The 14,009-nt window shown below is 35.6% G+C and overlaps 1 protein-coding gene across 1 annotated transcript; it reads right to left on the bottom strand.

Annotated features, from left to right (window-relative positions):
* Positions 1-2,808: 2,808 nt before the first annotated feature.
* Positions 2,809-3,979, bottom strand: LOC139431095 (uncharacterized). Its single transcript, XM_071198677.1, has 2 exons — positions 3,854-3,979; positions 2,809-3,794 (listed from the first exon to the last, which is right to left on the bottom strand). The coding sequence occupies exon 2, from the start codon at positions 3,792-3,794 to the stop codon at positions 2,817-2,819; it is 978 nt and encodes a 325-aa protein (XP_071054778.1). The 5' UTR covers positions 3,854-3,979; the 3' UTR covers positions 2,809-2,816.
* Between the last annotated feature and the right edge of the window lie 10,030 nt (positions 3,980-14,009).

Raw genomic sequence — 14,009 nt, 5'->3', positions numbered from 1 at the left:
CTCCCGTTAATAATCATTTCAACGTCTCCTTCAAATCGGTATTTCACTATTTCACCAATATATAAAAAGTTTATATATTTACTTACGTAACCTAAATTTTGAATAATGTAATAATTATCCGTTGTATCCGTAGTTCCATCTCCGCTAAACGTAAGTATTGTTGGTTGTTTGAAATATCGTTGTAAGTTTTCACGTTTATTAAAATGAGCAGCAATGTTGTGTCCGTGTACGTGTTTACCAAACTTATCGATCGTCATACTAGACGAATGTTTTCCGAACTTGCTTAAACTCATCTGCTCTAGTTCACAAACGTCGGTGTTTTAAAACAAAAAATGTGAGAGTCGTATATTTATGATAATATTTTAACGTATAATCTCGGCCTCTGTTAGCTCCGATATTATTGATGATATTTCATTGACATGTGCAGAATGACCTGCAGTTTGCGAGGCCATCAACAAACGCAGTCTGTCGACAAGTTCGTTGGGATCGTCCCAATACTCGTATTCGATAAGAGCCCCAGGAACGACTTGTTTTTGTAATGCACCACCGACTTTTTTCTTCGGATTCGGCCAGTATTTAGCCCAATGCACCTTGGGTTTGTTACCTTCAACGATAGGCTTGATAATATTCTGAAATTTCCCACTGTCGTCCTCAGTAGTCATACCTGCCTCTGGAATGTAATTAATGTACGGAGCATTTGAACGTAGTAAGATATCTTTGTAGTTGCGCATGTCCTGAATTGTAAATTTGCCCGGTTCGTTTTTAAATAGTAAATCATATAAACCAACGGTTCCCGTATATTTGAAGTTTCCAACGTGAATATCCTGATCCTCAAAGTGAACAGGACTGACTCCAATGTAGAAACCTTCGGGAGTTTCGCGAATACCGTATAAACGATCATAATCATCTTTTAAATCAGTTGTTAAACCAACAATATACGTTCTGGGCAAAGGATGAAACTGACTCAAAGCGGCTTGTACCTCTGGAGACTCCAATCTTTCTTCTATTTCATCTTTAAGTCGTTCTATTCGATTATGTGCGTCCGAAATAAGAGCTCCGGTATCCTCGCTAGAATCGAGGAGTTCTTCTTCTTCGCCCGGCGGAACTTCATATACTTCTTCTTCTGCATGAGCTAATGGACCAAGAGGAGAAGACGTGGGAGAAGATACCAACCTTTTTTCAGGAGTCGATGTAGCAAATTTTCGTCGTTGTTCTTTTAATGGAACTTTCGGTTTTCGAATAAAATATTCGGTCTCGGTTTTAGCTGGTACGTCAGAAATATCCGGCGAGTAGCGTTGTATCTTAGATATCAATTTTTCTTCTTTTGGAGATAAACTTCGTTTTGGAATGGATAGTAAAGGCGCAGTGTCAAGTTTTGCGACAATATCCTGTAAGGGCCTTGCGATGGGTGCATATGCGGTTTCCGACCGAATCCTTGACTCCTCTAAGTCTTCTTTTAAAGAACGAATTTTGTCTCTCACGACTTCTCGTGCCGCGATAAGTTCTGCAGCTATCGTCTTGTTCATTGTATGATGTATGTGAAGTTACTACGAACTATACAGCTGAAGTCGTTAGTTTTAAACTTCAATGAATTTATCAAAACCCTTACGGTAACGCCCCTTAGATACACTACAATCTAAATCAATAACTAGGATGCCGTGTCTATTCTCCCAACAAGCTTCGCTAATTTCCTTTAGCCGATGAAACTCCATATCGCTCATTATGTGATCTTCAAATACGTGTTTTAAATTTGTTAAGTCTTGTTTAAATAACACCAAAAAGTTACAATTATCGCGAACTAATTGTTTTGGAATTGCACTATAACTTTGACAAATTAAAAAACAATCAATGTTTTTATGTCGACCATACGAAAAAAATTCCTTAATGACATTTTGACCTGTACAGGAAACATCGTCAAATACGACTACCGAATATTCTTTCGCATCTTCCGGTCGAATGAACTCGTCTATATTAGAAAATTCATAGTAACCGCAATCTTTTATAGGTTCAATTAAACGTCTTAAAAAATCGTACTTATTTTGGTATAACGAATTAGAGCATAAGTACAAGTTTAGGAAGCGCAACCCATTACGTGCAACTAAAAGCGATAACATAGCATTTGTTTTTCCGACACCTGAGGGTCCTACAATTAAACCTCGCTTACATTTTCCACCAAATAAATTGCTGTGTCTTGTAAAGTGTTCTTCGACCGAACCATTACTAAAATTTACTATAGGCAGTGTTAGAAGTTGCGGTAAACATTTTAATTTCTCGTCGATCATGATTCTCGTACTAAATGAATTGGATAAGACTGAATGAAAATATAGCAAAAGAAACTATATATACATATATTTAAGAATAATAATAATAATAATAATAATAATAATAATAATAATAATAATAATAATAATAATAATAATAATAAGTATAATACCTTAACCATTTAACCTAACATAACCTAACCTAACCTAACCTAAGGAAGAGGAGGAAAAATGGTTACCACTCCTCCTCCTCTTCCTGCTCATCCCGCACTTCATACGGGGGCGGAGGCGCTGCAGGTGTCGGTGTCGGAGGTTCTATCCCAGTCGAACAATGGTGTATGTGCATGTTTTGAACATGCACCTGCCCTCTCACCACTGCCGACTCTGAGACAATACTGTTTACCTAAGAAGATTATGAAATTAAAAACGTGCAAAAAAGATTATAGATATAGCCTACCAGCTGAAACAGGGTATCTACTTTGACCTCCAATGACGCAACTCTTCGCTCCAACGTGAGCACCCTCCCGAAGTTGTTGCTACTGGACATCTTTTTAGCTAGGAAGGGAAGTTATTAGTATGTAAAGAAGACAAAATGAATTCTGCTTTTTTCATTTCAACGGTTAATGTTGCAACGGTGATGTCGAGTGACGTTGTTAAAGAGTGGTTAGAACTCGACGCCAGCCCTTCCCTAAACTGTGCAAGTTCTCTCAAAGAGGTCTGCAATTGAAGTACCTTTGCATGAAGGTCTTTATAAAAATTTTGATACAAAATATTAATTTCGGTCAAAATCTCCTCTTTGGTTGTTTCTACTGCTGCACACATTGCATTTGAAAAAAGGCTGGCAGGTACATCGGAAATGACTGAAGTAGCGGGAATTGTGTCCACCCTTAAGATTTGTACTTTCGGGCTTAATGAGGGAATTTCTATGGTAGGAATGTTTATGTTAGTAGGGGGAGTGGGAATCGACGAAGCTTTAGAAGAAGAAGCCTTAGAAACAAAAGCTGCATTAATAGCTTTAAGGTATGTCCGGTTTTCGGTGCAGTGTTGGGATACCGCCATTAAAGAAAGAGAGTCGTTGGACTCATCGCCGCTAGCCACTTCCGAGTGTGTCACTTCAACCTTTGACAGAGTCGCAGGTTCAACTGACACACGCTTGTGTTTGGTACTTCGCGAACGAGCACGGGTCTCCCGTCGAAGCTCTCTATACTTATCTGGCGGTAACCACACACCTGCACCCTTCTTCCGGTGTTCACGGTTCCCCGACTTTCGACGAAGTGAAAGTGAAAGGTGTTTCACATTCTTATCGTCGACTTTCGAGGAACCTGCGATGTTTGGAAGCGCCGTAGCTTGCTGCACATTAGATTCAACGTTTGGATCCATCGGCTGCTCATTAGGCTGCACGTTTGGATCCAGAGCCTTCTCAACAGTCGACATGTTCAACAGGTTTATGTCAAAACTGTTTAACAGAAAGGATTCCTGGCTGGCGAAACCCGGAGCAGTTAAATCAATTTGACTAAAACCGTCTTGAGACATCTTGATAAGAAAAGAAAATTAATTAATTTTATTTTAATAAAAAAAACATGTATACTTACATCGCTTGATGAAAAATACAGTTGCACGTTAAAATCTAACTGCAGAGGGTGCTTGTCAACAAAGTGCTGAATGATAGGATATGAATGATAAAACGTTCGAAAAAATAAAGTTATGCTTACCAATAAAAGTTAACTTGAAAAAATAGAAGGAGCTATAGGAATGAAAAACACAAGATTAAAAACAATATATGTCAAGAAAGGAGACTATACTTACCAGAAAAAAGTTGCTGAAATTACGATGTTAAAAACTGATCGGTCTAATCGAACTGATCAGCAGTAAGCTCCTGTAGGAATTGGGAAAAAAATATCAATTTAACATAACAAACAAATAAACAAATTGTACTCACAAAAACAAAGTAGAACGAGCTGTCATGATGAAATAAAGCAAGAATATATTATATAAACATGGAAGTAGAAAAGGTTACTTACCAAATAAAACACAGCAAAAAAAGAGAAAGCTGAATGAGCAAGGATGTCTAGGAGTGGAAAAAACAATTTTAAATATTATATAAACATGCAAAACAAATATAGTTTTACTCACCAAAAAAGAGAAAGTTGTAGAAAGAGCTGTAGTGATGGAGAGAAAATGAACGTTATATAAACATGATAATAAAGAAGGTTGTACTTACCAAAAAACTGAAGAACACAAACACTTAAGTGACTTTCAAAGGCTGGGAGGTGCCTTCTTATACTAGAGTAATGAAGGGGGGCGTGGGGTGGGGCGTGACAAGGGGGAGGAGTGGGGAATGGGCGGAGTTAGAGTGGGGGTACTTTTTCTGGCTCTACTTTCCTGGCAACCGGGGGGGGGGGGGGAATTTTAGATTTCCCCCACTCCCATCCCCACTCTTCCATCTCCACTTTGGGAGGAGCCTGAGGAGGAGCATGGGAGGAGCATAGGAGGAGCTTCAATAAACAATCCTTTTCACTTTTTCTTTTTTTTTTTTTTTTTTTTCTTCCTTTTTTCTTCCTTTTTTTCCCCTTTCTTTCTTTCTTTTTTTCTTCCAATTTAATACTTTTTCAATGTACAACCCAAGTCATACCCAATGTATACATACCATGTATTCATTTAGATTAACTATTTTTTCTTTTAAATTAAAACAACTTTTTACACTTTTTACAATCTTTTATTATTATTAATTTACAATCTACAACTGACAATGTTTATATACTAAACCATACATAAAGAACAATCCTTTCTTGCCGATGGTGGACCATCAATATGCGTTTCCCAATGAGGCAAATTATAATGTTCAAAACAGGGCAGCTTGCTTTGTAATCGCTCATCGTTTCTATACTTCAACGGTAATTTAAACCAAACCGCCGCCAAATCTAATGGCTTTACTTTATTGATATAATAATCGATTGGTAAATAACATAATTCGTAGTTTTTAATATTCGCAAAAGATAAATCAGATTCGTATCTTTCCATAATATCCCACACTTTATTAATTATAAAAGTTGAAAGTCCCAATCTGGTAACTAACCGCCAAAGACGTTCCATCTTGAACTGCTCTACCGCTACTACCCGTCTGCCTTTCTCAATTCGTTTACATATAGTTATAGATGTCTGAATACGTATGAAAATAAATAAAAAACATTCGATAAGGAGCACATACTTGGTCTCTTTTTATGATAGGGACACATCGGCGCACCAACCTCCAATTTGCATTCATTTTCCGGCAATTCTTTTACCGGTATTGTTAAAATTCTCCTTAAAAATGTAGCTTTCTCACGTCCTTTTACGTACGCTACTTTTGTCGAACGACACAAATAATAAACGATCTCATCGAAATGAGACGCAGGAACAAACCCGTCGTTCCAATCAATACAATGATGATGACTCATTAACCAATTCGCCGTATTGCGAAATTTGGTAGATAGTGAAGAAAAGCTTCGACTAGGTTGAAACACGTAATGACTTATACAATGATTACTGTCGTAAGAAGCCAGTTCCTTTGGGATAAATTCTTCATCGTTTATCGTGAAACCTTGAATGTCCAAAATAATAAAATCCCTTTGAAAAACCATAATATCCATAATATACCACTATATGCAAACGTTTCCTTCGATGTTTAGAGATACACTAAATGACGTTGCTTCAACAGTACCACTATATTAATTGCTTAACCATTTTCGTAAGAGGCGAATACACAAATGCTCTGTCATGCAGAATTAATGCGTAAGCTGTCGTACCTTCCGGAATTGGATTTTTCGTTGAATACTCGATTTTTATTTCTACTCCGCTTTTATGTATTGCTTCCTGTTGATACGTGCAATCGATTCCAATTAACGGCGCGTAAGTTTTAAATTCTTCCGGTGAAAACAAAGGTTCGCTTTCTTGATAGTAGTATGCTTGCTGAAATCTTGAATACATATCATACAAAATCGCATAGTGATTGTTATCAAAATCCACATTCAAATTATCGTACGGAAAACGTTCTCCATTCAAGAAAACGGTTACGTTCGTTAAGTTTATATTATCAAATAATGCCATGTTTCCTTTAAATATACCCTTTCGATTTGTTTGAAATCCGATGATTATAAATCTAGGCGTTTCCAATTGTGGAGCAGTTTTGACGGCCCAAGATTGCTTCGTAGTTTGAGGTAATTGAGGGTACTCGTGTATTTCCCACGATCGAAAAGGAACGTGAATGTCTACGTTTCTTTCTGATAGTTTTGTTAATGCCAACTGTTCGCGTAATCCCACCGCCACGTGAGCAACTCTCCATATAATTTTATTAATGATCAATTTCAATTTTTCGTCGTTCGGAGCGGCTGCTGGTTGAAAGATGACGTCCGTATCATCGTGTCCGCGAATTAGCACAAGTTCCTGTCGAACGTTCATCATGATCTTTCTGAAATCTTCTGCGAATCCTAGCAACGTTTTTAGCGGAACGCTAAGACCGAAATTTCCATTTTTATCTAAAGCCTTTGAAACACCCGCTATATCATCTTTCCAAGGTTTTATGTGCCAACCGGCGTTCTCTAATTTCACCACCTCGTTCTGCGTAGATGAGAAATAACCCTTCATGCATGAGCTTATACCGACGTTCCGCACACCATCAACATGTACTCCGTTAATAAGATATCGAATATCGCTAAACATAAATGCAACGGGATTGTTAACCAATTGCCCCGTTGCGCTGGCATCTTTTGTTATACTTCCGTCCGCGGCTAACTTACGAACGCTACCCTCGACGTATAGGTAACTCTCGCTCGGTAAAGTATAATTATCTATTTCCGGAATTGAAATTCTAATTTCGTCATTGTTATCGAACGTGGTCGATCCAAACGGTTGATGCGAATGGAATTCATAACTTACGATAGAGTGATCTGTTTTTATCTTATCCGTTACTTTTAAAATGTCCATTACTTTAACACTTCGTATCCTAACTGAACTAAATACCTTCGATTGACTGGTGATAATCGATGAATGGATCGTCTTCTACTGCCGCTACGTTGACTGATGACGCGCGCTTTATAGTTTTCTCCATTAAACAATTTTCTCGCTCTGTCTCTTCTTGACCACCGCGTTCTTTTGTTTTGATATAACACTGTCATAACGTTAGTCAAATTTAAATAATTCAATTTATCGATCTCAGGTGAACTCTCACTGTTATTTCTTATAAGGTATAAATAGGCATTAAAAAACAGATTTTTTATAACTTTATTTTGTTGGTGTCATACATAATGATACATATAATTCAGTGTGAAACAGTTATAATTGGGGATATATTTAGAGTTCCCGGTCCTTAAACAATTATCTAAAAGTGAGTCATTAAGCTTTGTTCGGTATTTTGATTTCAAATATTTCATATTTGAGAACAAAGACTCGCAATTTTATGTTGTTGCACAATATGAATACATTTTTAGCGCACATTTCCTTAAAATAGGATACTTATTTTCATCGACTAAGTTCCAAAACATTTTATCATTACTATGCGCTTTTAAAATAATATCACTTTGCAAGTTTATTATTTCTAATTCTAGGTCTTCGATATTATGAAGCTCGAAATACACTGAAACTATTTCAAGGACATCATCTTCAGTAACATTGAATGGATTTATGAAAAATCTTAGAACGGGTTCTAATGCTGCAAAATCTTCAAATCTAGAAGAAAACTCTTCTATTAGCTTATCTATAATTTCTAAATATGATGTAGCAGTAAAATTTTCATTATTCAAATTTAAACTCTCAACAGTATATTTTATATTTGGGAAATGTGATAATGATTTTTTCAATAGATGGGATTTCAACAACACTAACTTGCATTTGAATGCATTTACTGCACTAATCATGTCAGCGATATGCTGATTTTTCCCTTGTATTTTTAAATTTAATTCATTCAACTTTGCCGTTATATCTGTCAGAAATCCGAGGTCGATTAGCCAATCCTTATTTTCTAATTGCTCGTAAAATTCGCCTCTTGATGCAATAAATTCCTTTATTTGTGGCAAAAGCATGATAACCCGCTCAAGTATTTTACCTCTGCTCAGCCACGTCACTTCAGTATGTAAAAGAAGATCTGTGAACTGAACATCCTCATCTTCTAAAAGTAATTTAAACAATCTGTGTTGCATAGCTCCCGATCTTATGGAATTAATAATTTTTGTTACTATCGTAAATACGTGTTGAAAACCGATTGTTTTTGCGCATTTCCTGATGTATGAGGCAATGATAAGAAATAAATTTCGGGAATAAGGAATCCTGTCTACATAAGGCAATAAATCCTTTTTTCTTACCAGTCATCGCTGGCGCCCCGTCTGTTGTAATTGACGATAACTTTTGTACAGGTAATTTTACATCTGTTATATACTTTTTAAAAGTAAAAAAGATATCTTCTCCTCTGGTGCTTCCCTTTAATGGCAGAACTTTCAGGAATTCTTCTTTTGTTGTAAAATCAGAAAATACTATCTTCACGCAAATTGCTAATTGTGATATATTTGTCACGTCTGTCGATTCATCCATCTGTAGCGAAAAGAAAATACAATTTTCCAGATCATTTGCTAATTCTGCCTCCAAATTCTCCGCAATTACTTCAATTCTTCTAGTAACAGTTCGTGCTGATAATTGCAACGTGTTTATAGCTGAAACTATTTCATTTTTATTTTTAAATTCTTTCACTAATTCTCCTTCTTTAAATGGTTTTTTATTCTTAGCTAGCAAATGCGATATTTTATATGACGCAATCGTTGCTGCTTTATGTTGTTGCACTGGTTTAGTAAAAAAACTTTGCTGGTTAGTTATTATAGATTTTAAAGAAATAATTTTTTTTCTTCTAATTTCAGAGTTCATTGGATAGTCACTATCAAAATTGGTATGACGGTCTTAAAATGTCGTTCAATATTACTTTTCTTGGGAATCGCAACACTATTATTACACAACAAACAAATACACTTCCCTTTGTAATCAACGAAACAGTATAGATGTTCCCATTCATTGTTAAAATAATATGTTCTTTTTCTTTTACATTTATCCATGAAGGGTTTTGAAAGAAAAGAATTATTTCGGATTACTTGGTAGTTTTAAATGCACGGTCTACGCGTGGTCTATTCGAAATACGACCACATACTAACAAAAAATACGTGCGTGTTATTAAATACGCTCAAGGTTAGCAAACTGCTAATCTATGCACAATCCTAAACTCAACTAACTACTTGCTGTATATCGCCGTAGTCCAACGAGGGCGCATTAAAAATCGATCGGGGGCGCCATGGCGCCCGCGGGCGCCGCGTTGCCTACCCCTGAACTATCGGTTCTAAATCATTCTTGATATTGAAAATTGAGTTATTTACGGATAAATCAAATACAGTAATTAAAATGTTGTGTTTCTCAAAAGTTTTTTCTAATAATAATTTTACAGCATTCCAATTTAATTTGTCAATACCACATGTAATTTTTGACATGGCTAGTCTCTTATTTTTTCTTTTAAAGCAAAATACAGCTAGTTTTTCTAGATATGAATCTACTTTACTTGAAATATGAAGGTGAATCATATCACTTCTGCTTTTCTTTCGAAACGTGAAAATATTGAGATTTAATCCTGAATTTACGCCACTATGCTTCTTCATTTTTGTCACAATCCTCATTTGATAGTCAATATTTTCTAAAGTCAGTGCAAATAAGTAAAGTCTTATATACCATCTTATACCTAATCCTTCAGGTTACAAAATAAAAAAAGAATAGTATGATTCATTATGAACCGTGCAAGAAAAATCAAATAGAAATGTGAATAAGTGATGTTAATTTTTTAAATTTAAGAACTAAAGCCTAGTGAACTAAATAAACGTAATTATATATACTAACTGTATTGTAAATACAGTTAAAGGTATGGACTATCACTATATAAACTCAGAATATATATATTCAATACACATTTCATACAACCGTACAATATAATCAACAATACAACAATCGTAATGAAATTAAAGACCCGAAAAATTCTTAATTAAACATCCGAATAGTTGTAAAAAAACCATTCTAATCAGAAAAAAAAATCCTATATTATATACCAGTCATACAGTAAGCCAAATACCGCATGCTTATACCACAAAAAAATGACCAATTTTTGTATTTTGTCCTCCTAAATTTGAGAAATTGACACTGTGCGGCGCGGCGGACCGGCCGGGGGTGCGACCGATTGCCTGAGTGTGATTTACGATCTCCGAAGGTGTTTCTCTCGCTTTTTACTGAAACGCTATTGGAGGACTTCAAATATAGAATAAGGCGATCTCTGTCGCAATAAAATTGCATAAGGCGGTCGTAATTTTTTCTTCGTTTTTTTAAATTCAAATAAAGTAAAACTGTGTAATCCGATTGCTCTAGTTGTTACTGTTAATGTAATACATTTCAGCGTATTATCGGCTACACCAGGGAAAAGTGATTTATTCAACTGTTCTGACAGTTGCAACATGGTGTTCTGACTCTGCTGTCTACGATAGATCTCAATACGCTTTTTTTGATGCGAATTGCGTGATGGTGGCCTCTCACGCGATGATCTTCCGCGCGGCGTCTTCGGTCTATTCTCCTTCTGGATCCTATCTGCTGGTCGCTAGCCATCTTATAAAAGTCATCAGGTATATATCTTCTTGATGTCATTTTGTGACCTTTGAAATCAAAAGGTATAAAATATTTTTTAGGTAATGGTTTCATTACAAATTCCTCTAAAGTCGTAAATTTCCAGTGTTACCATTAGAACTTGATTGTATTATAGTGCCAATATATGGTTCGTTATTTTTTGTTCATAGATTCAATAATTGAGAAGAAAGCACGCTGTATAGAGAGGTTGTTTCTTCGAGAGGTCTTTGAAGAGACGATAGTATACAATTACGTGAAAGAAAATGGGGCCGTTAACCCTTTCGACCCCGATTTTTTTGTAAATGAGTAAAAAATTTAAAATTTGGCATAACAGTTACTTAATTTATTTTATGATTTTTGGTTTTTGTCTCATACTTACAAACTTTTTAATTTTTGACTTTTGATGTGTCACCATTTATTAAAAAAAACAGCAAAAGAACAAGTAAAACGGAAATTAACACAGTAATTTATTTTTTCATATGAAAAGCGGCAAAACAATTTTGCTTTTTGCCAATACATAGGTGGATTTGACATTTTTCACATTTGATGTGTGTCCTGCTCTTACACGACATCATTTTGCACCTAGACGCAAAGCTTTTGTCATCAAACACTGGAAGGTGGTGTAGACCATCTAAGCGTATGTCGGGGATAGGTAAAGATTCCGGATTTTGTCGGCTCGTAGATGATGATGAAAGTGGAATCTTTTAGAGGTCTTCCGCGTGCTTTCAAAGTTGGGGGTTTATTAGCTCCAATAAGACCTTCTGCGATATATGCACGAAAATGTAAAAGATCCATAATATCTTTCTTACGTACACCAAGCCTTTCAGCTTTGACCCTATACTCTAACCAAGAATTTACGCATGCTAAATCAATAGAATGTGTAAACATCCGAAGTGTCCATTTACGTGATCGTATTTTAGTGCGATAAATACTGATTAAAAAATCCATTTTATCCACTCCACCCATGTTTATATTATAATTTTTTATGACTTCTGGGCGAGGAACTTCCACGTACTCTTTTCTCCGTGTATAACACCTCTTGCAGGTTTCGGTATTACCCACAGTCATTAAGTTCGATGCCATTATTACACTCTTATTATCAAATCATTTGGTAAGAATTACCTCACCATCGTTACTCAAAACTTCCTCTTAAGTACCTCGCGCTTTTTGTTTTATTTCGGCGTCAGTAGAAAAAGGGGGCTTGTGAAAGCGGTCAATTCTTGCAGTTCCAGCAGCATGTATATATCTGTGCTTCAAATACTGCAGCAACTGATACTTTGAAAAAAAATTATCAAAATATAGCTGCACGTTTACTTCTTGTATTCGTTCAGACAGCTTGAGCACTGCGGAGGCTCCCACACCAAAGATTTCAACTTGATCAGAATTGAACTCTGTTGTAGTCCCCTGATAGATTATGAAGTCATACATAACACCACTTGCTCCACATAATGCGTAAATTTTTACCCCCCCAAGGACTGGGCTTATTTTTCACGTATTGCTTTACATTTAACCTTCCTTTGAAAGGAACCATCTGTTCATCAATACTCAACTTGGTTTCCAGTGGCAATTGTAACATTCGTTTCCGAATTGTATCGTAGAGTGGTCGTATTTTCCAAAATCTATCTTTACATTCAGGTGGTTTTTCTTCTACGTTCACAAAATGTAAGAATGACTTCAATTGAGGGCTCTGCTACAAAAAGGATGTATCTGTCATTTTTAAAAGTTTTCAGGAAGCAATAAAAACTGAATGACTTTTTAGGACATTAAGATAGAATCACAGAATAATAGACGACGGATGTGTTAGGTATTTGGAGTATATTAGAAGAGATTAAATAACAATATCACTGATACTTTTTGCAAGAAAAAATATTTTTGTCTGCAGATACATCCTTTTTGGCTTCAACAATGAAATAAACTATGACATGATTTAACAAAATATATTTTTTATAAACAAACACATACAAAATATACAAAATATATTACATGATACAAGAAAGACATCATTTATAATAAATTGAAACATGTTATTCTGATATATCTTCGGCACCATCGGTGAAATCCGTTTCTTCAACGTTTAGTTGTTGATCAGATGTCAGTTTGCGGTAATACTCAATATCAGCCAGAGGAACATATTCATTTGCCAGAATCATGACATTATCATACTTTTTCTTCTTTACCGGAAGTGGCATATCGTACAGGATAGGTATGTTAGTTAAGACGGGTGCTTCTTTAAGATTTCTTTGGATAACAAACGAAGAAAACAGAATAAAGTTCATCTGTTTACAACATTGATTTCATCCACATGTTCCTTAGAGTATTCAATTACTTTGTACTTAGATATGGTAAAATTTTCTTTCTCCTTGTTTTTTATTGTTTTTTTAAAATAACCACTCAAAAAATCGCGGAAGTTGAAAATCATATTCTGTGTTACAGGAACAATCTGAAAATGTTTAGGGCTGCTATTTTTATAATGTTTCATGTATTCGACTGGTAAATAGACGCGCTCAATTTTTCTAACATGTTTTTCCATAACTCCGAAACATCTGTCACATGGAAGAAAACTGTGGCCAGGTTCGGGATATCTACGCTCGATTTTCTCAAATCGACCAGTTTTCACCAAAGTATATAAATAGTGAATCAAAGCATTATTTTTGTTTTGTGCTCCGCAATTATCGGAAAATATGTATAAAATCTTGACGTCCTTTCTAAGAATTTTATCGAAATAATGGTTCAAAAAACTAATTGTTTCATTTGGAGTCTTACGGGCCGTAATTTCATCATACATATAAAAATGTGCCATTCCAGTTTTTGATGAATGGATGCAAAAGTTATACATCCAAAGTTGTCTGAGATAAAAAGCATCACTAGATGGTACTTTTGGCAGGGGAGCGTTTTGCTGGTGATCAAAACACAAACATTCACACATGGGTTCATCTTTTACCAATTCAGATTTCTTTTTAAGTTCATCAAAAAAAACCTTGGCTTTTGCCTGATGCAGTTTCAGTTCGGTTTCCAGTGCTTTTATTTAATCATCTGAAAGCATCGGATTGTTTTTTAACTGATTGTCTATCTTATCGC

Source organism: Onthophagus taurus, chromosome 8 (assembly GCF_036711975.1).
Source record: "Onthophagus taurus isolate NC chromosome 8, IU_Otau_3.0, whole genome shotgun sequence".
NCBI classification, from domain to species: Eukaryota; Metazoa; Arthropoda; class Insecta; order Coleoptera; family Scarabaeidae; genus Onthophagus; species Onthophagus taurus.
The sequence above is the reverse complement of the archived record's forward strand: the minus strand, read 5'-3'. Positions and strand labels throughout refer to the sequence as shown.